At 36.5% G+C, this 23002-nt stretch overlaps 6 protein-coding genes and 1 non-coding gene across 7 annotated transcripts; 4 read left to right on the forward strand and 3 right to left on the reverse strand.

Moving 5' to 3' along the window:
• Positions 1 to 703: 703 nt before the first annotated feature.
• Positions 704 to 3387, forward strand: LOC116000044 (actin-like). The gene is made up of 5 exons (XM_031240047.1): positions 704 to 828; positions 1571 to 1643; positions 1797 to 2190; positions 2400 to 3013; positions 3111 to 3387. Exons 2-5 carry the CDS (start codon positions 1584 to 1586, stop codon positions 3174 to 3176), a joined length of 1134 nt encoding a protein of 377 aa, XP_031095907.1. The 5' UTR covers positions 704 to 828; positions 1571 to 1583; the 3' UTR covers positions 3177 to 3387.
• Positions 3388 to 3691: 304 nt separating this feature from the next.
• On the reverse strand, positions 3692 to 5696 carry LOC116000046 (clathrin interactor 1-like). The gene is made up of 4 exons (XM_031240049.1): positions 4864 to 5696; positions 4624 to 4746; positions 4301 to 4462; positions 3692 to 4213 (listed from the first exon to the last, which is right to left on the reverse strand). Exons 1-4 carry the CDS (start codon positions 5040 to 5042, stop codon positions 3799 to 3801), a joined length of 879 nt encoding a protein of 292 aa, XP_031095909.1. The 5' UTR covers positions 5043 to 5696; the 3' UTR covers positions 3692 to 3798.
• A 168-nt stretch (positions 5697 to 5864) lies between these two features.
• On the reverse strand, positions 5865 to 9369 carry LOC116000045 (dolichyl-phosphate beta-glucosyltransferase). Its single transcript, XM_031240048.1, has 10 exons — positions 9159 to 9369; positions 9032 to 9080; positions 8468 to 8577; positions 8233 to 8278; positions 7384 to 7518; positions 7170 to 7259; positions 6943 to 7074; positions 6720 to 6803; positions 6546 to 6610; positions 5865 to 6345 (listed from the first exon to the last, which is right to left on the reverse strand). The coding sequence occupies exons 1-10, from the start codon at positions 9269 to 9271 to the stop codon at positions 6159 to 6161; spliced, it is 1011 nt and encodes a 336-aa protein (XP_031095908.1). The 5' UTR covers positions 9272 to 9369; the 3' UTR covers positions 5865 to 6158.
• Positions 9370 to 9408: 39 nt separating this feature from the next.
• TRNAK-CUU lies at positions 9409 to 9481 on the forward strand. The gene has a single exon. It is a non-coding gene; the product is annotated as a tRNA-Lys (tRNA).
• Positions 9482 to 12836: 3355 nt separating this feature from the next.
• On the forward strand, positions 12837 to 15876 carry LOC115999662 (receptor-like cytoplasmic kinase 176). Its single transcript, XM_031239513.1, has 6 exons — positions 12837 to 13233; positions 13785 to 14074; positions 14211 to 14346; positions 14441 to 14583; positions 14685 to 14808; positions 15057 to 15876. The coding sequence occupies exons 1-6, from the start codon at positions 13182 to 13184 to the stop codon at positions 15584 to 15586; spliced, it is 1275 nt and encodes a 424-aa protein (XP_031095373.1). The 5' UTR covers positions 12837 to 13181; the 3' UTR covers positions 15587 to 15876.
• A 467-nt stretch (positions 15877 to 16343) lies between these two features.
• On the forward strand, positions 16344 to 18627 carry LOC115999172. Its single transcript, XM_031238967.1, has 4 exons — positions 16344 to 16463; positions 16560 to 16697; positions 17366 to 17553; positions 18157 to 18627. The coding sequence occupies exons 1-4, from the start codon at positions 16423 to 16425 to the stop codon at positions 18351 to 18353; spliced, it is 564 nt and encodes a 187-aa protein (XP_031094827.1). The 5' UTR covers positions 16344 to 16422; the 3' UTR covers positions 18354 to 18627.
• A 75-nt stretch (positions 18628 to 18702) lies between these two features.
• LOC115999171 (expansin-A4-like) lies at positions 18703 to 21277 on the reverse strand. Its single transcript, XM_031238966.1, has 3 exons — positions 21049 to 21277; positions 20469 to 20790; positions 18703 to 19297 (listed from the first exon to the last, which is right to left on the reverse strand). Exons 1-3 carry the CDS (start codon positions 21197 to 21199, stop codon positions 18988 to 18990), a joined length of 783 nt encoding a protein of 260 aa, XP_031094826.1. The 5' UTR covers positions 21200 to 21277; the 3' UTR covers positions 18703 to 18987.
• Between the last annotated feature and the right edge of the window lie 1725 nt (positions 21278 to 23002).

The following is a 23002-nucleotide window of genomic DNA, read 5'->3' on the forward strand; positions in this document are numbered from 1 at the left end:
GTGCTATGGGAGAAAACAACAAAATGCATAAATGCAGAGAGCAGCTGCCACGGGATTCACAATCCATTTCCAGGTCCAAATTCTTCAACTCAACCAGCCACATAATAAAATTATTATTATTAAATTACCAAACCACAAAAAAAACATTTCTTTTGTTTTTTAACATTAAAAAAACTTCTGCATTCATGTTGTAATAATCAATAATATTTTATACGTAAAAATTATTTTTTCTTTTGGATATAATTATTAGCAGAATAATGAAAAGCGAAATGGATATTCCTTCTTATGATATGTCAAAAAAATTTTAAATTAAATTTAAACAAAAAAGTAACTGAATGAATTGAATATGGTTCTTATAATCTTTTATCAGATTATTATAATTTTAATTTTTGCCAATAATCTTTGCGGTTTACCTCTTATGCAATCCGTGCACATATTTTATTTTTTAAAGAAAAGAAAATGAAAAAAAAAAACTCAAAATTAATGAAATAAGTAATAATCCATTTCTTGAAACTTGAAATGAAAATTAAAATGGAAAAATAGTACAAAATGAGAGAAAAAGGCGTAGAGAGGGGGCAGGCAGTGGGGACCACAGATGAAGTCATGAAGTAGATGACTAATGATGGCCCCCACGTCCGTAAGATCCAGACTGCCTCTTCAATCCAACGGTCCAAATTCGTTCTCTTTCTTCTATAACCCCTACAGAGAAGCTATACAGCTAACACCAGAAGCAAGAAGAAGAAGAAGAAAGAAGAACAGAGCTCCGATTCCTTCGCGCCGTTGTCTGTCTTTCTCTCTCTCTTCTCTCCGATTCCGACTTCTAGAGAGGTAGCTTTCGCTTTCACTCCCATCTATGATGCATTCGTTGATGGATCTATTTTTAGATAATATTGCGTTCTTGATTTTCTTGCTGCGTAATAATGGCGGCACAACAGTGAAAAGTTACTGATTTTTGAGTTGCTGCTGTGGAAATGATTGGTTGGTTATTCTTACCGCAAAGATTTTATAGTTTCTGAACCAAATGTTCACAAAGCTCTTATCTGTTTCTCACAATTAGCACTGAAATTTTCTTATGGCATGATAGTTTATACCTGAAATATTGAATTGGTTTATTCATTTTTCATTATGTATGTTTTTGGATAATCTTTTTTTTTTTTTTTTGAAAGTTTTTGGATAATCTTGTTACCTTGATTTGATTTACGGGGAAGTCTGCTACTATCTGAATTAATGTGTGCTTTGTGTGAAATCTTGTGGTTATAAGCTAAATCAAGAAGGTCAATAGAAAACTCACATACGAGTTTAACTTGAAATCTTGTGATTATAAGCTAATAATCCGCGACCAATTTGGATGGGGTTGCCCTTAAAATCTTGTTACTTGTTTATCATAGTCTAGTGTATCTATGGAGCTTGTATGTCTTTTATAGTTTTATTCTGGACTTTTTGACAAAGTTGACAAAGAACGTTGCACCGAGTTTTTTGTAGTTTGAGGTTTATATTTGGTGGTAGACAACCGAGATGTTGGGATTATATGACTGTTCTTTCTTTTACGGAAGCTACAATTTTCCTGCAGGAAGTAGCATAAGATGGCCGAGGCAGATGATATTCAACCACTTGTCTGTGACAATGGGACAGGAATGGTCAAGGTACTGGTCTAATGTTTGTGTTTTTGGTGAAGGTGGATGTTTTACTGTTATAGAGTTGATGAGCTGCTATGTCGTTTAATGATTTTGTGAAATCCGGGCTCTGTTTCTCTATTCAATTAAGTCTAAAGATTGGTATGTTGGTTCGATTTTTAGGCTGGGTTTGCTGGAGATGATGCTCCGAGGGCTGTGTTCCCTAGCATTGTTGGTCGTCCTCGCCATACGGGTGTGATGGTGGGTATGGGTCAAAAGGATGCGTATGTGGGAGATGAAGCTCAGTCGAAGCGGGGAATTTTAACCCTGAAATACCCAATTGAGCACGGAATTGTTAACAACTGGGATGATATGGAGAAGATATGGCATCACACGTTTTATAATGAGCTTCGTGTGGCCCCCGAGGAGCACCCGGTACTCTTGACCGAAGCACCTCTTAACCCTAAGGCTAATCGGGAAAAGATGACCCAAATTATGTTTGAGACGTTCAACGCCCCGGCTATGTATGTTGCCATTCAAGCTGTTCTTTCCCTGTATGCTAGTGGCCGTACTACTGGTAAGAACGTTGCAGAGAGTTATCGTTTTATTTAGTCTCAGTTCGTAGGAGTGTTTCGAATTCATAAACATATGGTCCATATCACAGGAAAAACCCTAAAAGGGCAGGGGTGCTTCTTTTGTTATCTTAAAATTCTTTAGTATTTCTAAAATCGAACCTTCTCTTAATATATTCATCTGCAAATTAGTACTTCCGTTTTTCGTTTTCAGGTATTGTTTTGGATTCTGGTGATGGTGTTAGTCACACTGTCCCCATCTACGAGGGTTATGCCCTTCCCCATGCCATCCTTCGTCTTGATTTGGCTGGCCGGGACTTGACCGATCATTTGATGAAAATCCTCACGGAGCGTGGCTACTCTTTCACCACCACAGCTGAGCGGGAAATTGTGAGAGACATGAAAGAAAAGCTCGCTTACATAGCCCTCGACTATGAGCAAGAGCTGGAGACTTCGAGGACTAGCTCTACTGTGGAAAAAAGCTACGAGCTCCCCGATGGGCAAGTGATCACCATAGGTGCTGAGCGTTTCCGATGCCCCGAGGTGCTTTTCCAGCCTTCGATGATTGGAATGGAAGCAGCAGGAATCCACGAGACCACATACAACTCGATCATGAAATGTGATGTCGATATTAGGAAGGACCTGTATGGAAACATAGTACTTAGTGGTGGTTCCACCATGTTCCCCGGTATCGCTGATAGAATGAGCAAGGAGATTACAGCTTTGGCCCCGAGTAGCATGAAGATCAAGGTGGTGGCACCGCCCGAGAGGAAATACAGCGTCTGGATTGGCGGCTCCATCTTGGCTTCTCTTAGCACATTCCAGCAGGTTCAACTTCTACACACCCTTCAAACGAAAACGACACACACATTTGAAACATACTGTTCAATATGCTAATTGCTGGGTTTTTTTTTTTTGGGTGCAGATGTGGATTGCCAAGGCAGAGTACGACGAGTCTGGCCCGTCAATTGTTCACAGGAAGTGCTTCTAATTCTCGAAGAACAATGGTTTTTTATGATGGAATGGGCTTTTCCTATCGAGTCAGGCTGCAGATTACCACCTTATATTCTCTTCTACCTTTGTTTTTCTGTGTTTGTTGTTCACATGTTGGATGTATGAAACCTTGAGAAAGGCAAGGAGTTGATTTGGATTTCATTGTTACAATTCTTTTATTTTTATCAACTTATAAGTTTCAACTCTCATATGATCTTGCATTATTTATCATGCTTCCTTGCTGATGATTCATACCTGTTCTGCAATCTAGATCATAGTTGGTTGGACTGTTGGCTTGGTAACCACAAGGTTTCAAGTTTGATTTCTTTGGAAGAGACCTTTTGGCCTTTTTGGTTGAGTTGGTCAGCAGTCAGCTATGAGCAATTTAGGCTGGTTTACCTTCTTGTGGTCTTTTGTTAGCTAGCGTCACAATGCAGGGTTTACTTAGTGCACACTCTCAGATAGTGGTTGGGTTTACCTCTGTCACCCAAAAAAATTGGTAAAAAGTTTTTCTGCAAACAAAGCCTATTTACCTTCAGCAACTTGTAAATCTACAAGAGTGCATAGTTTTACAAACATCTGTATTCACCATAATGCAAAATTCGAAATTCATCCAAGATTTAAGTTGTGGAGGAAAGCAGGGAGATTCTACTGTGACTCCCTTTCTCAAAGAATGGATGATGATCTCTTGCACTGGTTAAACCCCAACCATTTTGGTCATTTTCATATGCTATCTTGTGGTATTCACCATGGCTCTGAATTTGCTTGTTCAAGAACATGGTTTTGCTCTCCATGTTCCCTTCCTCTGAAATCGAGTTTTTGCAGAAATGAGAATTGCACCTCATATACCTCTCAGAAGTGGCATCTTTCATGGTTTCTTCCTCAGAAACCGAGTTTTTACAGAAGCTACCAAAGCCATTGATCCCGATTGTGACTTTGCGCTCTCTGGTTCTCTCTTCCTTGAGATATGATCTGTCTTCCAGCAGCCTGATTACTCTCTCAGATTTCTTCTGAACACTTGATCCCCAATTAAACCTGCAGATAATCAGAAAAAGGGTATTTAGCAGTTTTGACAGAAGAAAAAAGAAGCAGCAAAATATTGAAACTTATTATTTGGCAAACCCTTTTTCATCAACATATTGAAAGGTGATCATCTCTGTAATAACTTCTTCATCACTCTGGAACTCATCTGCAACACTTTCTGGTCCATGGGTGAGAAGATATTCCAACAATGTCAGAGCCTTATAGGACTCTCTCCAGTTCCTTTTGCTAAACTTCATCAGCCTGAATCAGAAAACATAACCATTAAAATCTTCAAATTTTTGCAAGAAGAGGAGAGAAACAGAAACCTCTCGATGAGCATGTTGAAGAATAACAGTTGTTCTAAAGAATATGAACTAATAAGATTAATAGCAAAGACTAGTCATAAACATTTTAAAGAACACCTCTTGTGCAGAATATCAACAATCCTCCAATAATCATCCACTTCAAAGGCTGCCCGCGCAATCAGTCTCATCACCTGCACATTTGCTGCACCCAAATCCCCATTCGTCGCCTCTTCTGTCAATCTTTTCATCACCATCACAAGATCAAAACAACACCAGATGTTTTCCGTATCAGCAAAAATATGAACTCTGAAAAAAACAAGAAAAAGTAAAAAAATTTGTCTCTAATGAAGAACTTACATCTCTGCAGGGGTAACATCTGTTAAGGCTAATCTTGCAGTGTTGATCTTTTCCCTGAGGAAAAATGAAGCTTTTCTTTTGAATTCATGCAAGAGAGGAGCATCCATGGTTGTCTGTTTTCTTTTCTTTTTGCCTACATTATATACCTGCCAACAGATTAACTGAAAATGGAAGTTCATGGGAGTTCAAAACGTTGACTCTACTGACGTAAGATGGAACTACAACTACTCCATTAACAACATTAAAGAAACATCTCAACTACTTTGTAAAGTGGATTTGCGTATGTAACAAGGAGAAGATAAGGCAGAAATTTGGATTATTTTTCTGTTAGAAGAAGGATTAGGAACCTTTCAACTATTGACAAAAAAGGTTCGAATGACAAAATCCTACAGAAATATTTTACCAACAGGTAACACGAGATTTGAATATTGAATTCTATCGAGCAGCTTTGTCTTTTGGTAAATGTTGTTATTTGAAAGGTTTATTTTACACGGCATGTTTTTTTTTTTTTTTTGAAGATTTTTACACGGCATGTTAATTTCAATCTTTGTTTTATAATTGGGGACTGACCATATAATGTTTGCATTGTTGATCAATTGCTTGCATTGTTTTCTTCTAGAAACGGTAGGCTACAAGGGACCAAATGTAGCAATAATCAATTCCATGGAGTCAAATGTATGCAAATTACTATTTGCTAAAAAATTTCAGTTTAAGGGCACCATTCAACCAAGAGTTATCATCATCACCATTATTAAATATAATTTGAAAACTATGTTTTAACATTCTCCCCTATTTAAGAAGCATATCAATCTTCTTCTTTAATAAATGTAACCACAAGCCAGTCAACTATACACAAGTAGACAATTTAAGCTAGTTATCTCCTTGTAATCCATTGCAAAGTCACAAAGAGAGTTTCACCAAAGTAAACCTTCATATAGTGGCCGCAAACTTTCCTATAAATCAAAATGTCAAACATTTTAACTAATGAAAGTTGCACTAGATTTACCTTGTGCAAGGTTAAAAAATTAGTTATAATTGCACTGATGTTTTGTGTTGTTGACATTTAATACAAACTTGTAAAATGTTTCGCTATAACCATTGCAAAGACTCAATGCTTTGGTTTCTCTTCTGACCTAATGAACCAATTACACAGTGAAAATGTTGAATGATGCTCGTACGGGAACCAACTCAGTTACCAGAATAGAATCTACCTTGCCAGTCAGTTGGCTGCTGCAGTGTCATTCCAAGACTACAAAACTCTAAAAACGAACCTGGTGGAGAGGCGACATAAAAGCTCAACTGTAAATTTCCCAGATGCCACTTCTATAACCCAATGACATGATTGCCAACTCCCATAACATATTGGGGATGCTCAAAAGGTTAACCTTTGAGCCGGGGATTTCAGTCCAATTTACGGACATCTCAATGACAGGAACGCGGAACCATTTGCATAGATAAACTAGTTCAACATCAAAGCACCACCTAGAGAAAGGTTGTTTGATAAGTTACTCTTTACAAAAAAACAAAAAATAAATAAAAATAAAAAATAAAAAATCAAATTATAAGAGATGAAAAGCAGGGGGGAGAAAGGGGAAGGGGAAGAGGAAGAGAAAATTTGAGGGAAGAAAAAGCAACCCCATTGAAAGAAAATGTCAATATCACAAACTTTATTAAGAAAATACCTTTTCAAGCGGATGTTTAGGAAAAGTTTCCTGGCAGCAGCTCTGGTAAACATCTTGAACCCACACTGAAATTAAGTAGTTTCAACTAAGTTAAGTGAGAAGCCAGAATATACCCACTAGTGTGAGAGGGGTATTAGCGGAAAGGCATAGAACTATTTGTAGAGTACAAGATACCTGAGTATCACGGATTCCAGGTCCAGCAGCTAAGAGAACTACAATATGGAAACCTTTCATTAAGAAATTCCGGTACCACTTCCTCTGAAATATAGCACAAAAAATTTCAGTAATTTGAAACCACATACAAAAAATACAAAATAAAACAAAAGAGAAGAAGAGGAAAGTCACGAAAAGATTAATAAACTCAAAATGATTAGTGCAAGAAATTAATAAACTCAACCGTTGCAAGAGCCTTCTCCTCGAGATGTGCCCGAGAACCAAATGCAGCCACTGAGACATCTGAAATTCTTAATGACGAATCACTAGCAGCAGAATCTCCAAACTGATGTTCCTTTCTAGCAACTGCAAGAATCTGACTTGCAAACCATTACATCATATTTCTAACAAATAGTATACAAAAAGGGTGAACTTATCTAGGCTACCAATAAAAAATAAAAGGTCACCAACCTGATTTTCTAACTTTTCTAGATCATCTATCTTTGTAGCCCCATCAGCATCAAGCATTAGAAGCAGCGCACCACGTGAGTGAAGCATTCCCTGTTTTCACAGAAGCAACTGTCTTTAATAAATTGTAAGAGATAAAGACTTTCATTTTCCATATCAGAAGAAACTTTTCTGAATGAGCAAAATAAAAAATGAAAACATGCAAAGATTGGCTCACTTTTCTTATGGCTTCCCCCTTTCCATGATTGCATCCCAATAGAATGACTCTCACATTTTCAACTGTGTGCCTCTTCACATATTCAAAAGCTACTCTTCTTGTTCCATCAGCACTTCCATCATCAATTATAATCACCTGTTCATGTATTAATCAATTAAATTTCTAGAAAAAACAAAGCATGAGCAGATCCCAGATATTGCTACCCCTATCAGCATATCCTCTCTTCCAAAAAGAAAGGCGAATGTCATGAGAACGAGGTCTTCTTAGGAGTAATTATTTTCTTTCTTTGGCAAGATCTTGAATCCTTTTTTTCTTGTCACTCTCTATTTTAAATTCTCCCTCTCCCAAAGCAAGAGTTAAAAATCTCTTCATTGGGCAGCCTTCAAGTTCAAAGAATACAAAAAATGAAGACCGACTATCCCACACCCCAGAGAAAAGGAAAAAAACAGAACCAAATTAAATGTTAACTGAACATTTCTTTTGTTTATTGACAATTTAATCAGCCAACTTGAGTCACTGGCAAAAGTCCACAGACACATTTGCTTCAGTCATTTCCATCTCTAAATATGTCCTTTAAGTAATACTTTGCCCTCTCAACTATATCAATCACAGATTTTATGGCAATTTTAAAAAAATAAAAAATAAAAAATAAAAAATATCACTACCCATACATCTTACGCTGGAAGAGGTGTAGCCTTATTATGCCATTTTCATTCCTTAGAGGATTGAGGAAGACATGGAAAGGATGAAAATAACTGAATGTTACTTGTATCATGACCCTTCTATAGTTAGTTCACATTATGCATTTAAATGAAAGCAAAATAGACCACATTTTATTTGTAACTATACCTCATATGTAAATGATTTGTCCTTAGCAGCTCGCTGCTGAAGATAACTGAAAATAAAATCCAAAAAACATTATGTTTTTAGATATGATTAGTTCACCTGTAATGCTTTAACGTTCTTTCAAGATAGTTATTGAACAATATTCAACACCTAAGAAACACATTAATTGATTGAAAGCATATGAAATGTCATTCATAAGGCACTGGCTCTCTTTAGTAGGCAGGGTTTACATACTTACTTCAGTGTTTCATCAAGAGCCCCAGGAAGCCTATTCTCTTCATTGTAAGCAGGAATTATCAATGACAAATACTTTTCGGCAGGATCATCAACGATATGTGGACAGCGGACCTGCAATAAATGCTTATATGATTAGTTTTAATTAGAACACAGTCTATTATAATTTGAATTTTGAACTGAATACAAGAAATTTAAGAATATGCTCCATATGCAACTCTACATCCAGGATGCATCAGTCCATCCTCCAAACTTAAGTTCCATATTTCATTTCCATAGTTACTGTCATGAAAACTATCAAGTTAAGAAACACCTTGACCTCAGGACAGCAAACAACATATATATCCCTATTATTCTTTCCTATATAGCTATGGTTTCAGCTCAATCATTATCCTCAGAAAGCACTCCGATTAGGCAGTTTGCAAATTTTTCTTGGCGTTTCTATCCAGTTGAAAAAAAAGTTATCCAGATTGACATGGCATAGTTCACCTAACCTATCAGAAAACTCATTCATCCAAATCTCTCAAACAGATTAAAAAGGTCTTCCGAGCATATAAAGAATACTAACCGGTTTCAAAGAATTTGGATCTTCGAACACAGGAGGAGCATCAAGATGACTGCAAGTCGAGATTCATATGACAGAGAGAAATCTAAACAAAAATTGAATGCAAAATTAGGGTTTACAGAAAGCGCACGTGTGATTGAATCTTCTTCTGAATGTTTCGAAAACGATCGCGGCTGCTAATCCAAATGCAACAAATAATGCTAAGACGAGCAGCAGCTCGAATGCTGTCCAGATTGCATCCATGATTTTGGGCGTTGAGAATTAAGTGGATCGCCTAACTGAACGATCATAACGAGGAGGTTTAGCAGTTGCGATACCACTCTGAAAGGTCGTTACTCAAGTCAACCACTCTAAAACTTTTGTGGATAAGCAAACACAAAGCCCGTCTAGCTCAGTCGGTAGAGCGCAAGGCTCTTAACCTTGTGGTCGTGGGTTCGAGCCCCACGGTGGGCGTGATTTTTGGCCGGGCCGGGTCCGTTTTCTATGTGTAGGCTTCGATAAACTAACTTCCAAACGGCCCGTTTGTTTTGTTGGCTTGGTCTGGGCCCACCTCTGAAAGAAGGCTTTGTTAAATTAACTTTTAATTGGGCCGATGCATATGATGATTTTCTTCTTCTTCTTTTACCTGTTTATATACGTCAACTCGAAATATAATTTAATATAATTTATTTTTTACCCAAAAAACAAAAATTTATTCTATTTACTCGACTGTTATTTTCGAAACTATCATTCGATTACACTTTTCGAGACTGCATGAAGTATTTATTGTTTAGACTTGAGAGGATGGTGTGCTCTTAATTGTTGCTTCTAGATATTTCCAAGTGGGGACTGGGGTGCCCACTGCTATTTCCAAGTTGGCGGCATTAATATGACTAGCCAGCAATTTTAATATAATTAATTAATTATCAAAAAAAAAAAAAGTCATCACATATGACTTTCATTTCTAAATGAATATATAATCTACTCCTAATAATGTTATTAATATCGTGTTTATGATCTTCTTCTTCTTTTTTTTTTCTTTTTGGTTCTGCATATTCTGTTTTCTTTTTCCATATCATATGTTATATTTTTGAAAATTATAAAAATTGTCTATTGATTTTTTATAAAATAAATAGTACAATTTATAAAGCGCAAAGCATGACGTCGATACTGAAGGTATACGTTGAGTAAATACTGCTCATGTGTAATATTCTACAAACTACATAGGAGATGATGGTTTTGTGATTCGGGGTAGTCACTCGGCAGATTAATGAGACAGGTAAATCACACTAAAAATATGCAATGTAACAGACTCAACCAAGAGAGCGTCGACAGAAATTAAACTCGTGATTAATATGAGAATTATGTTATACCCACTCGACTACCCATTATGGACGGTATATTTTGACATTTGATTTTTAGCTTTGGTAGGTGGAGAGTTGAATTGAATCAAGGATACGTTGCCAATCCGACTGTTTAAAGTAAATGAAGAACGACCTTCCCCGTGTCAACTTTCTCCATATATATCATTTTGGTTTGAAATGTGGGATTAGATTCCAAACAAGCTACGGAAATATAGGTGAACAAATTAAAGATGAAGTACGAAATTTTGTTTTGGAACCAATACTTTCTTCTTAACCTCTCAATCTCTCAATCTAATAAGGTCACAGGTGGATATCACTTGATTACAAAGTTTGACATCTATTTACTAATTTATATGTTGAAACATTTCTTTTTGTTGGATCTCATTATTTTGTCATTATATATAAACAAAATTTATAACTTAAATAAGTAATCTCACATTAAAAAAATTTACAATATCAATCAATACCGATGTCTGTTTGTGTTATGAAAAACCATGAATGCTATATGCATTGATAGTATGAGTATTGTCAACACTTATATTTATAGTACCTCATGTGTAACTAGACATATCATGCATGTGTGATTTTACCATTTAATTTGTACATGTAACAAAAGATACTTAATCAACACTTTAAGAAAATTCTATATTCACTTTTGACATGATTTAAAAAAAAAATCAAAAATTAGTTACACCTCTAATTATTTGGTTCAAAATCATTACAAGAAAGTTTTTTAAAGTAAGCAGCTTTCCCTTTCCAATTAGGTACAATGCATTAATAGAGAACCCTAAGTAATCATTTTATTTACCATGAGTAGAATATTAGGTGTGATCCCCCAAACTATGATGCAAATTTCCATTTCAAAATTTTTAAATAAATGTCTATCTGAGTGCATGAAACATGATTCTTATATCAAAATTTCACAAGTTTGATTTTTAATTGATAACACTTTCTCAATTGAGTTAGTTACTTGCACAAAGTCTTTAGTGCGATTTATCTCTCCTGTGTGATTTACAGACTATTACATAAAAGTATGATTTATCTAATACACATAATTAGTATATCAATTGCGAGTTTTCCTAATCAACTAAAAAATTCCACTCCAAAAAACATCTTTTAGTAATCTAAAAGCAATTAATTGGTTGTGTTCTAGAGGTTTGGGTTGACTCTTGCTAAGTTGCTATCCAATGTGAAGTTAAAAAGGTCATTGGTTCCCATTTGGTTTGGTACCAATGAACCCCACCAGAATTAATGTTTGATGATGACAATTTGAAGCAAGTTGCATATTATGTTTGCATGTCTCTCCATTGCTAAACATGCATTCAATTCAATAATAAATAATTTTGAAATATTTATTTAATGAGTTGCTGAATTTTTGTAGTTTGTACAATTATGTTGTTCAAGTAAAAAACTACAATTTTCATTTTTCATATGTTACTATCAAGATCAGAGTAAAAAATTGATTACTTGATTGTTTAAATAAAAGTTTACACGCCAAAGACCTTGTGGTCCAACAGCATAAGGTGACTTTCATAAATGGAAAATCATTGGTTTGAGCCTCAGTCAAACCTCTCACACCCATCCCCTCTATGTCCTTTGTTTCTTGTGACAAATTCATGTGAGAACTTACAACTTCTGTGACCAGTTGAACTATTCATGTGAGAACCCACAATCAACTTTTGTTTCTTGTGACAAATTTCTAATCTATGACCAGTTGACTTATCCATATGAGAACATCCAACGAAAGAGGCAACAATCATCATGGTTGTCACTTATACAACCTAAATTATCATATAAGTAATAAGTAAGTAATTTTTACCTAAAACTTTATAGTAACTTATAAAAATATAAAAAATAAAAATTACACATACAGTTTTTACTTGTTTAGTGGTCTAATTACATATTTTTAAATTTAGTAATTTTCTGAATTGGGATTAGCCAATAATTTTCATCGTCAATAACATCTTCATGGCTAGCTATAAAATATATGCAACTGGTATTTATGTACTCTACATGAATGTACGTCTTTGCCGCAAGTCCACCACAGACAATTAGACATTAGTATACAATCACTCCGAAAAATGATTATTGGTATATCTCGCAATTAACGTCCTCTATTAAAATGTGATAAAACAAGTTGACTTTATGAATTGAAGTTTAATTTTTTGTTTAGGTGGTCGAGAAAATTTCACAATTACTACCTGAGCATTTTAAACTTTTTATTTTTTAGTGTCTTTTATATATGTTTTTATTTACTCTTTCACGTACATTTATCAAATGTTTTTTTTAATAAATAATTTAGAATCTTTGATTGGACTTGACCATAAATCTTTAATTTCTGGAAGATAAATCGAGTAAATATAATTTTAAGACTCTAACACTAGATTGTACTCTAAATTTGTTTACATAAAAGAAACCTAATTCAATTCCAAATTTTAAATGTTAGGAAAGCTTCTAACCGCGGGTTTAATGGTGAGTGGTGAGGCGTGTGAACAAGAAAATGAGGGTGGCAGAAGAAGACCAGACTGAATAAACGAGGGAGGACAAGTCAAAGAAGCGTTAGGGTTTTGGCCCTTGGTGAGGTTCTGGAAGAGGAGAGAGGTTCTCGTGAAAGACAAACCAAACAAATGACAAATATTCAAAATGTTCACATCTTTGTGTTCTGATCTGGTTTGGTTGTTGTGGGTCGGTTTATTAGACAATTATCTTAGAATCATTCAAGAACCACTGCTATTTTCCAAGGGTTTAAGAAGCCAAACAAAGCTCTTTTCTTGGAGGAAGGAGAATCAGAAGAGAGATTGGTCAAATTCATGGGTTCTTGTTTCAGTGTCAGAATTAAGGCAGAGAGCCCTCTCCATGCTGGTAATTTCTCCCTTATTTTAACATTCTATCTTTATTCTTGTGGAATCTTTCAGTAAAGCTGCTTTTTACCCATTGATCCTCTTTGCAGTATAATAATAATAATAATAATAATAATAATAATAGCTCCTTATAATAAGCCACCATTTGCATAGTTGTATATACAGTTTTGTGTTCATTCCCTGAAGAAGTGAATTGGGTTTGATGAAAAAACTGTTTTTTTTTAATAAAAAATAAAAATTCACTAAATAGTGTTTGGGGAAACATATGATGTTTTTATGTCAGATAATGTTAGAGATATGGTCAATGTAATGCTCTGCAATCATGTTTGGCACTTGGAAGGTTGTTGTTCCATCTAAAAATGGAAATGTTTGAACAGGAAATTTAACCTGGAAAACAGCTAATTTCCTTAATTTTGATCTCAAATTTGCAACCATGATGATTGAAGTGCAAAATATGTTGGATTTGGTTTGATTTCTAGTCTGATCTTTGCCCTACTGTGGACATATTTTACTCGAAATGTATATGTTTTAAGTGTTTTGGTATGTGTACAGGAGCTAGAGAGTTGAGCAAAAAACTTTCATTTGCCTCGGCACCAATGACCCCTCGGCATGAGAGTGATATTCTGGAGTCGTCGAATCTTAAGAACTTTACTTTTAACGAACTCAAAATAGCCACCAGAAACTTCCGGCCTGATAGTGTGTTGGGTGAAGGAGGTTTCGGTTGTGTCTTCAAGGGATGGATTGACGAGAATACGTTCAAGGCAGCCAGGCCCGGGACTGGATTGATAATAGCTGCGAAGAGACTGAATCAAGAAGGCCTTCAAGGTCACAAGGAATGGCTGGTGAGTGCACGACCAAGATATGAAATCAATCTGATAATCTTGAATCTCATGTTTAGCTTGTGGCGTTCCAAACTGCTGCCAAGGCATGAGATCAATCTGGTTATCTGTTTTGATTTTCTTTCCGTGTGTTGAACAGACAGAGATTACTTACCTCGGGCAGCTATCCCATCCCAATCTCGTAAAGTTGATAGGTTACTGCTTAGAGGATGACCACCGAATTCTGGTGTATGAGTTCATGCCTCGGGGAAGTTTGGAAAATCATCTATTCAGAAGTGAGTTTCGGCTTCCCTTCCCATCCCGGGAATTCCAACTATTTAATTCTCGTATAGAACTCCATTATTCATCTAATCAGTGTATTTGGAACAGGGAGTTCTTACTTTCAACCGCTATCTTGGAATCTTAGAATGAAGGTTGCTCTCGGTGCAGCCAAGGGACTTGCATATCTTCACGGCCCAGAGGCAAAAGTTATATATCGTGATTTCAAATCGTCTAATGTTTTGATTGACTCTGTATGTAAAATTCTTTTTACCATTGAATTTCAATCGTCCTTAAGGCACTACACTTTTAGACAGGTTCTATTACTGACCGACTCTCTACCATGAATTGCCAGAACTACAACGCAAAACTTTCTGATTTTGGATTGGCCAAGGATGGGCCTATCGATGGAGAAAGTCACGTCTCTACGAGAGTTATGGGTACATATGGCTATGCAGCTCCCGAGTATATGGCCACAGGTAATTAATTCGTCTCCCATTTGTTTAACTATCCCGTGATAGAGGTGGCAGTCTTGGTCATGTGAACAGGAGGCCCAGGCTCAGGCTCGGGCTCGAGAAATCTCTGACCAGTGATATCACATTAGACACATTATCACTTGTTAGGCCAACCGCCAAAGTAATCGAATTATCAACTGTCAAAAGCTTTACTTAGCATTAGGTATCACTCTGGGTTGGTGTTATATATTGTCATATGCCTGTTTCTATAGGTCACTTGACTGCCAGCAGCGATGTGTATAGTTTCGGGGTCGTGCTCCTAGAAATGCTGACAGGCCGTCGAGTAGTGGACAAAAACCGACCCAACGGGGAACAAAACCTCATCGACTGGGCTAAGCCTTACCTCGCCAGCAACCGCAAAATCCTCCGAGTCATGGATCCTCGTATCCAAGGGCAGTACTCGTTGAGTGGAGCGCTCCGAGTAGCACTCCTCGCAGTGAAATGCATATCCCCCGAGCCCAAATCAAGGCCCAACATGAACGAGGTGGTAGCAGAGCTTGAAAAGCTTCAAGACTCAAATGACAGCACAGCGAGTCTCAAACAAGAAGCGATCAAGAATCATCAGAGATGCCGCGCCATTGAAGAAGCTTCAAGTAGAAACAATGAAGACTCGAATGGCAGCACGGAGAATCTCAAACAGGAAGCGATCGAGAACCCTCAGAGATCCTGCGCCATTGAAGAAGCTTCAAGAGGAAACAATGCCGCTTGTGCAACTCCCTCTGCTTCTGCCATTGTTGCATGAACACTGAAGAATCAGCTTATCTTATTATACTGTATACATTAGCTTTCAGAGAAGAACATACCCAGAGTTTATCATTTCAGGATCTTGGACCTGTGTTAGACTAATCTACCCTTAGTTTTGTACAGTTCTTTGCTGTATTTTGTGCACACCAAAAAAAAGAAAAAAAAAAAAAGAAAAGAAAAAGAGTTCGATGTTTTCTTCAAACATTAACGTAAAATAGTCCTTTGTTTCTTGGATAAACACATATATGTATGCTTTCTATAATCGAACCAGGCTCATGAAAAGGTAAACTGAGACTCAATATTAAACTGTACACTTTTGTGCACAAGGACTCCAATGTTTGTGGTTGGAATCGAACTCTCTATTAGGCTTCTCATATTATAGACTTTTTGTGCACAAGGACTTTTCATGACAAGAATCGAACCCCTCACGGTCCACTAAATTTCTCACCTATTAGACTAATCAATGTTTGGATCAAATTCATATATGTTTCTACAGTTTTCAAGGAAAAATTTTGTTGCCCTATAACCTGACATGATAATGGAGAGGTAAAATTAGTAAGTACGGTTACCAAACCTTAATCTTAATCATCTGTCTTTACTCACAATCTGCTCTTTAAGAACTAACTCATCTGCCCATACAGGTAAGTTAAAGGACTTGTTTATAAAGCAGACATGTGATTTTCTTTCTTAAGATTTTACAAAACGATTTACCAAAAAAAAAAATTACAAAACGACGTCGTACATTTTCCCCCAAAATCTCAGCATCCGCTTCAGTTGACGGTTTAGGGTTTTAGGATAAACAACGACAGGATAGAGGATCCATAACAATTAACAATGTTAGGAAGAAGGTTCCTCTCGTTCTTGAAGCGCAGTCCGTAAGAAAATTATCATTTTATTGAACTAATGCTTCTTTAATTGTTGTGCCGAATTTTCCAATTTCGTTTGATGTTTTTAAAATCCTTAATGTTTAGTTCGACAACGAGCGAGGTAGAGGAAAGCCGGGCAAAAACGTGGGGGCGGAGGATAGTATCAGGAACATTGATCTGCGTAACAGGAGGTGTTGCTCTTAGCGCCCTCGATGATCTCTCTATATATCACAGCTGTAGCAGGTAAACGATTTTTTTTTTTTTTTTTGAAATACGTTTGTTTCCTTGTTTATGTGATTCTTGAAGCTGTTTGTTTAAATGTTCATCTTTTATGTTTATTTAATGAAAGAAAAACCTTATGATCCTCACATTATGAACATATGACAGATTGAGCTGTTTGTTTAACTATTCTACCTTTTATGCTGATTTGATGAAAGAAAAATATAAAAAAATCATATGATCCTAGGGCAACCCCATTGCCCCAACCAATTTGGTCAGACTGTTGATGGATAACCACAAGGTTACAAATTCGACTCCTAATAGCAGCGACCTATTGACTTTCTTTATTTGAATCGGTTAGTTATGAACAACCTGTTTTACTTGTGGTCCTTTGACGGCTAAGGTCACAAGATGAGATTTTTCTAGTGCACACCCTAGGTAATGGCTGCAGGTTTCCCTCGTCAATCGAAAAGAATAAAATTTTATGATCCTCACATTATTAACATATGACAGGATGAAAGATAAGATGAAGGTTTCTGAATTCTCTAATATTAGTTAACCAGAAGCCTCTAGGAAATATGAATGTCCTGCAGCTTTGTTTCATTTTCAGTGGCAGCTGCATCCTTGGCTTCTGTTTAGATTTGTGTTGAGTTGGGTTTCTGTGACTACATTCTGTGTTGTTTCTCTTTCAGCAAGGCCTTAGAGAAGGCCAGTAAGAACAAGGCCATAATAGAAGCTATAGGAGAGCCCATCATTAGAGGACCTTGGTATAATGCGTCACTAGGAGTAGCTCACCAAAGGCAGTCTGTATCGTGCACATTTCCTGTTTCAGGACCACAGGGCTCCGGGATCTTTCAGTTGAAGGCAGTTCGTAATGGAGGTGAGTGCTGATTCTACATATATTTTTTGTTTTTTTCTTTCCGAATTAATCTCATTTCTCCGTGAGATGTTGGCTTGTTTCCTATAATCTTTGACCCCTTGAGCGTAGTCTGTTTAGATGTTTGGTATAACTATTTAGCCATCAACTAAGGGGAAATCCAATATAAACATAGACACACACACACACTAATGAGTGAGTAGTAAGGACCGAGGAATATCAAATTTATGGTCGAGCAAAGTGGTAAATGCTTAAATTAGACTCGTATTGTCTGGTATTCCAAGATTAATTCATACATGAAATTACCAACAATGCTATGAAAGTTGAAATTGAAATTTGAACCATACAAGGAATGAGTATTAAACAGTCTCGTGAGTCGTGACCATAAGGTCCTTGGCGGGATTCTAAGATTAACTGTTACTTCTAGTCAATGGCAGTACTCATTACACTTGAGTAACAAGATTACTATCATTGCAGTGTTGAAACTGAGAAAAACCGAGATGTCTTTTTGGTCAAGTCCAAATTTGTTGTCCTTTCTGCGTATTGGTTCTGCATTTCTTACTTCTTCATGTGCTTCATGTGAGCCATTGCTTTGATGTGGAACAGATGATACATGGATGTCATTCTTACGGCCCCGTGACTGGGAAATCCTCATCATGGAAGCTCTCCTCCACGTCCCTGGAAACGAGGAGAAGCAGCAAACTTTTCGAATCACTGTTTCCAACGACTTGCCCCCTCCAACAGCTTGTGTGTCATGCCCTGATCCTAAGTCTCAAAAATCAGATAGTGTGGAGAAGAACTGAAACTGTCTATCCATCTTGGATTTGCCACTCTGATTATTTCAGATAATACTAGAGAATAATGCAGAGTATAAAGTTTGTATTTCTAGAGTGGTTTTTGAATTTTTATGAAGGCAACTTCAACAGATTTATGAACAACATTAATTTTGTTGAGTAACATCATACATAAGATGTAAATCATATTAGGAGAATCCTGTTCATGGGTTTGACTGAGTGGATGTTGACAATAATTGAATTTGTGTCATTCTGATATGAGAATTATGCTTCACTCACTCAATTATATCTTTCGGTTACTTTATATCTATGTGTGTGTGTATATATATATATATATAACTTGGCATAATAAACAAGCTGTGGCTCCATAATGCTGCACTTTCTCCAAGCACTCAAATAGTCAAATATATTACAATCAGTAGTCGAAATGTTCAGACAAGCCTCCTAAATTTTCTCCTATTCTAATTTCCCACTAAAAAACTCTCAATTTTCACACTTACCATCCCTCACTTTTGCATTGAGGGGCTCGAAAATCTAGAAAATAAAAAGAGATTAGAATTAAAAGCAATGCGATGAAAAGGGCACTGGTCAAGTTCTTCAATTCCTTTTTCCTCTTTTTGATATAAATTTTTGGGGATTAAAATTAGATTTTGAAATTCTTGCCAACAAAAGTTTGACCGAACTGCCAATTAGAAGGAGCAATGTTCCACGAAGTGGAAGTGCGATGATCACTGCTTTTGACTCTAAAGGATAGCGGTTGTCCCACGAGCATCGCGTTAGTTTGCCAATTTTGCCCCCAGTTACGACTCAACGGTATCCAATTAGTTCTTGATCCTTTTATCATCACCTTAACAACATCCCCTGCGCCCGCCACGTTAGTCACCAACACCAAGTTAAAGAAACGGTGGCCGTTGATCGTGAATCTGATCCCTCCAGGCTTACGGCAAGGCACGCTGGACAAAATTGTAAATTTAATCGAGGGTAATATTGACAATAAACAAATACCAAAGTGAAATGATAAAACAAGAAGAAAAGCCAAGCATAGTGTACAACATCGATAGATTAGGTGACGGTGCATGGAGAGAGTTTAATATTGGATACGTAAAATCTTGTACGTAGAGATTTGGGACCCACTTTTGTGATAAAATGTCAAAAAAGATCAGACAGTGGAAATTACATGCACATGGGAGTGTGAAAAAAGTCTATGATTCTTCTTTAATGGCTACGAACGGCTCAGATTGTGGAGAGATGCAGTGAATCAATCTTAGATCAGGCAGGGTTCACAAGACTGAGGTGTACAACGTTGGCACGTTGCTACTGCTAGGATTAATGAAAGTCCAAGAGTACAATCATTTTGTGCGTTACAACTAGACATACTTAATCCACATATCATTTCCTAAGCTCCTTTTTATTTTTATTTATTTATACCTATATTCTTCCGTTTCTCCCGGTTATAACCTCTATAAATCCACCATCAGAATTACGAGAAGATAAATTGAAAAATTTAACTGCGAAACTCAACACTCAATATCAAATAACGATATAGATTACACTTTAGATGAATAGCCTACAGTTAAGTCAAGCTAAAGACTAGATCACAAATAGAATACTGTTAACAAAGATATATACTTTTGAGCAAAAAGAGCACAACTCAAAGTTCCAAACCCCACCCGAAAACATGTTTTAAGTTAAATTTGTTGTACACTAGACAAATGCCTTGGAAACACTGTTTAATATTTTAACTGAGTTATAAGCTCAGTTTGGTAAAATAGTTATTGACCACTATTATTTGTTTGACTTGGTTAAATAACAAATATGAGTGGTTGGTTAATTAACTTTTTATAATAGTTTATTGCTCCAAAAAGTTAAAATAAAAAAACTGCTCAAAGAAGTTTTTTAGATAATTAATTATCAACTAACAACTAATCTACCAAACATCTCTCTACAATTAGCTAATACTATCAAGTAATCAAATTCACTAACTCAATCAGCTAATAACTATCAGCCAATAACTATTTACCAAACATTACTATTGTAGTGTAATGCTACTCATGCTTACATTAAACAAAATATTTTAATTAATTAATTATCAAAAGAAAAAGAAAAAGTGAATGGGGGGCTGACCGGCGATAAGTGACGGGGACAATGCCGGCTTGGTAGTCGGCGATCTTGAGGAACATGGGCATGGAGAGGTCGAAGTGGGGGCGGGGAGGGTTGCACCAGCCGCCGTGGTCGTTGGGCAAGGCGTAGTTGGGCGGGCAGAAGTTGGTGGCGGTGATGAGAATGGAGGGGCGCCCAGGGTGGCACGTCGACCCCGCCTCGTTGTCGCACTTTATCTCAAAGCAAGCTCCGCAACTGAACCCATTGTTAAACAGCGCCGTGCTCAGCGCCGCCGTGTTCACCCCGTACCCTGCGCTATACAGATTCCCATACCCACAAGCACCGCCTATTTCAATTCAATTCAAACAACAATTAGAACCCACTTTCAAAAAACAATTAAAACCCATAATTAATTTAATCTCCTTAAATTCCCACAACATATCATTCCTACGTTAAAACTAAGTAAAATGCAGCAGTAACACCAGCTAAGTTAGTTAGACAACATTAGAGTCACTAGACAGAATTTACTTAATGCATACTCTTGGGTAATGATTGTGAGTTTTGTTTGTCACTAAAAAGGATGTAAAATGTGGCAGTACCGTACCCATAGTGCCGGAGGCGTCGCTGCCGCCGTAGAACGTAGCATGGGCGGTTTGCCACGCGCCGCCTTGATAAACGCCGGGAATTCTGGCTTGGACGGCGAGAGTGGAAGCAGCCAAGAAGAGAGCAAGAGTAATTGTGCGACTGAAATCCATGATCAAGAAGCTGGGGAGAGTGTGAAAAGGGGTTTAGTCTTTGTGTTATTTGGGTAGAAAGGGGAAGAAGGTGAATGACTACTTATTATTGAGGTTTTGGGAGGGGGAGGGGGGTAAAGGAGAAAAATGAGAAATCATCAGACATGCTCCTTAATTACTGCTGTCTGGTCAGCACGTATACAGCGTTATGCGACTAGTCAATGTTTTCTGCATGGACCAAATTACCCTGGGTTTATCCATTTCATTTATGTATTTTTTTTTTTTTAAAATACAATGGAAATGGTATTTAAAAAAAAATACTACAAAATTTTAAGGAAGGTGGCAGTATGGCACCAATTACATCTGATGGTGATAAAAAACTTTGGAGTGTTTGAAATATTTATAACTAAATTTGGCTCGAGATTAAAGATGAAATTATATAATTTGTAATGCATTACTTTTCTTAAGAATATGTTCGATATAATAATCCCATGAGCATTGCCAATGCCTTGACAAGGTGAAAATGAGGGTCTCCCTCTCTTGCACCTCATATTTGATTCCACAAAAAAAAAACCAAGCAAAATCATCTATCTAATGGGGATACTCTTGACAACTTGTTGCATTGGTCTCATCCAACCAATCAAACATACAAAGTCTTGTACTAATTACAAAAAATGTACGAACTAATTTATTGGTATGTGCGTGTGAGTATAGATAAAATAAGTTCAGAATAAATAATTTACATGATTAAAAAATGAGACAAATTCCATGTGAAAGAGACAAAGAATCGTACTGTACTTGACATTATTCACAACTTTGCTTGAAATGCAAGTAGTGAAATCCAAGAATATATGTCACTCTTTACACATTTTTACTCACATATATTTTTCTTTTTTTCTATTATTAAATAAATTAAACTTTTCGTCTTCGTGGGACTAGCCTATAATTCGTATAAGGAGGAACCTAACATCAAGGAGCCCAACTCGTACATCTTAAGAAGTCTAGTTCCAAATTATTTGTGATTGAGTTCGAACTATACCCTTATGCTGAAATTGATCATAACTTATAACACCACAACCACTTTGACCATTGTATTTCGATTATCTTTCCCTTATTATTTTCATTAGGCTTGAAATGCCACTTTCTCTTCACAACATTTGTTCACCACCCTTTACATTTCTTCATTTCTGTCGTTTTCTTAGAGTTACTTCTACTATTTGCATTATATTCTTTTGTTTCTTTATATATAGCTTTTTTTATTTGGCCAAATATTCTCTATTTTTTTTTCACTTTACGTGAACATAGCCTTCACCAACTAAGTTAACCAAACGGCCGCCGGAAACGAATATCAAACCCTTCGTCTTAAATACCGTCTTATCGAGTCATGTTATTTGAGATACATTATTTTAATTAAACTGATAATTTGTTATCATTATACATTACGGCATGAATGCATGATGCTATAATTATGCGTTGAATGCACTTAAATAACCCCACTAATGTCAGTGCTCGCACTTTATGCATTTGGAGAGGAATTACCCTGCGATTAGGAGGTGCTTAATCATTGATGATATTACCCGCCAAGGATTTTTAATTTTTTTTTGGAACAAAACAATGGGAAGTCTCATTTAAAACATGTATTTTTAGCAGTAGAGTCGTGTTCAATTATTGCCACCAACATTAATGAGGTGTCTAGTAGGATGAAATTGTAAGGAATAAAGCTCAAATTGGCCACTGAACGTAACATGAAAGTGCAATTAGGTCACTGAACGAAAAAAATGTGCAATTAGGCCACTGAACACTTCAAATGCATGCAATTTCACC

The sequence above is a fragment of the Ipomoea triloba genome, chromosome 12 (assembly GCF_003576645.1).
Source record: "Ipomoea triloba cultivar NCNSP0323 chromosome 12, ASM357664v1".
Lineage (NCBI taxonomy): Eukaryota > Viridiplantae > Streptophyta > Magnoliopsida > Solanales > Convolvulaceae > Ipomoea > Ipomoea triloba.

Coding starts and splice junctions, on each gene's coding strand:
- LOC115999662 (XM_031239513.1), top strand. CDS start 13,182: ATGGGTTCTTGTTTCAGTGTCAGAATTAAGGCAGAGAGCCCTCTCCAT. Junction 14,347..14,440: donor GGAAAATCATCTATTCAGAA/GTGAGTTTCGGC, acceptor TATTTGGAACAG/GGAGTTCTTACTTTCAACCG. Junction 14,584..14,684: donor CTAATGTTTTGATTGACTCT/GTATGTAAAATT, acceptor ATGAATTGCCAG/AACTACAACGCAAAACTTTC.
- LOC116000044 (XM_031240047.1), top strand. CDS start 1,584: ATGGCCGAGGCAGATGATATTCAACCACTTGTCTGTGACAATGGGACA. Junction 2,191..2,399: donor TGCTAGTGGCCGTACTACTG/GTAAGAACGTTG, acceptor TTTCGTTTTCAG/GTATTGTTTTGGATTCTGGT. Junction 3,014..3,110: donor CTCTTAGCACATTCCAGCAG/GTTCAACTTCTA, acceptor TTTTGGGTGCAG/ATGTGGATTGCCAAGGCAGA.
- LOC115999172 (XM_031238967.1), top strand. CDS start 16,423: ATGTTAGGAAGAAGGTTCCTCTCGTTCTTGAAGCGCAGTCC. Junction 16,698..17,365: donor ATATATCACAGCTGTAGCAG/GTAAACGATTTT, acceptor TTTCTCTTTCAG/CAAGGCCTTAGAGAAGGCCA. Junction 17,554..18,156: donor GAAGGCAGTTCGTAATGGAG/GTGAGTGCTGAT, acceptor GATGTGGAACAG/ATGATACATGGATGTCATTC.
- LOC116000046 (XM_031240049.1), bottom strand. CDS start 5,042: ATGAACTTCCATTTTCAGTTAATCTGTTGGCAGGTATATAATGTAGGC. Junction 4,463..4,623: donor GTTGATATTCTGCACAAGAG/GTGTTCTTTAAA, acceptor TTTCTGATTCAG/GCTGATGAAGTTTAGCAAAA. Junction 4,214..4,300: donor CAATATGTTGATGAAAAAGG/GTTTGCCAAATA, acceptor GATTATCTGCAG/GTTTAATTGGGGATCAAGTG.
- LOC116000045 (XM_031240048.1), bottom strand. CDS start 9,271: ATGGATGCAATCTGGACAGCATTCGAGCTGCTGCTCGTCTTAGCATTA. Junction 8,279..8,467: donor GCTCTTGATGAAACACTGAA/GTAAGTATGTAA, acceptor TTTTATTTTCAG/TTATCTTCAGCAGCGAGCTG. Junction 7,075..7,169: donor TAGAAAAGTTAGAAAATCAG/GTTGGTGACCTT, acceptor TTTGCAAGTCAG/ATTCTTGCAGTTGCTAGAAA.
- LOC115999171 (XM_031238966.1), bottom strand. CDS start 21,199: ATGGATTTCAGTCGCACAATTACTCTTGCTCTCTTCTTGGCTGCTTCC. Junction 20,791..21,048: donor CGACGCCTCCGGCACTATGG/GTACGGTACTGC, acceptor GAATTGAAATAG/GCGGTGCTTGTGGGTATGGG. Junction 19,298..20,468: donor GTCCCCGTCACTTATCGCCG/GTCAGCCCCCCA, acceptor AATTTTGTCCAG/CGTGCCTTGCCGTAAGCCTG.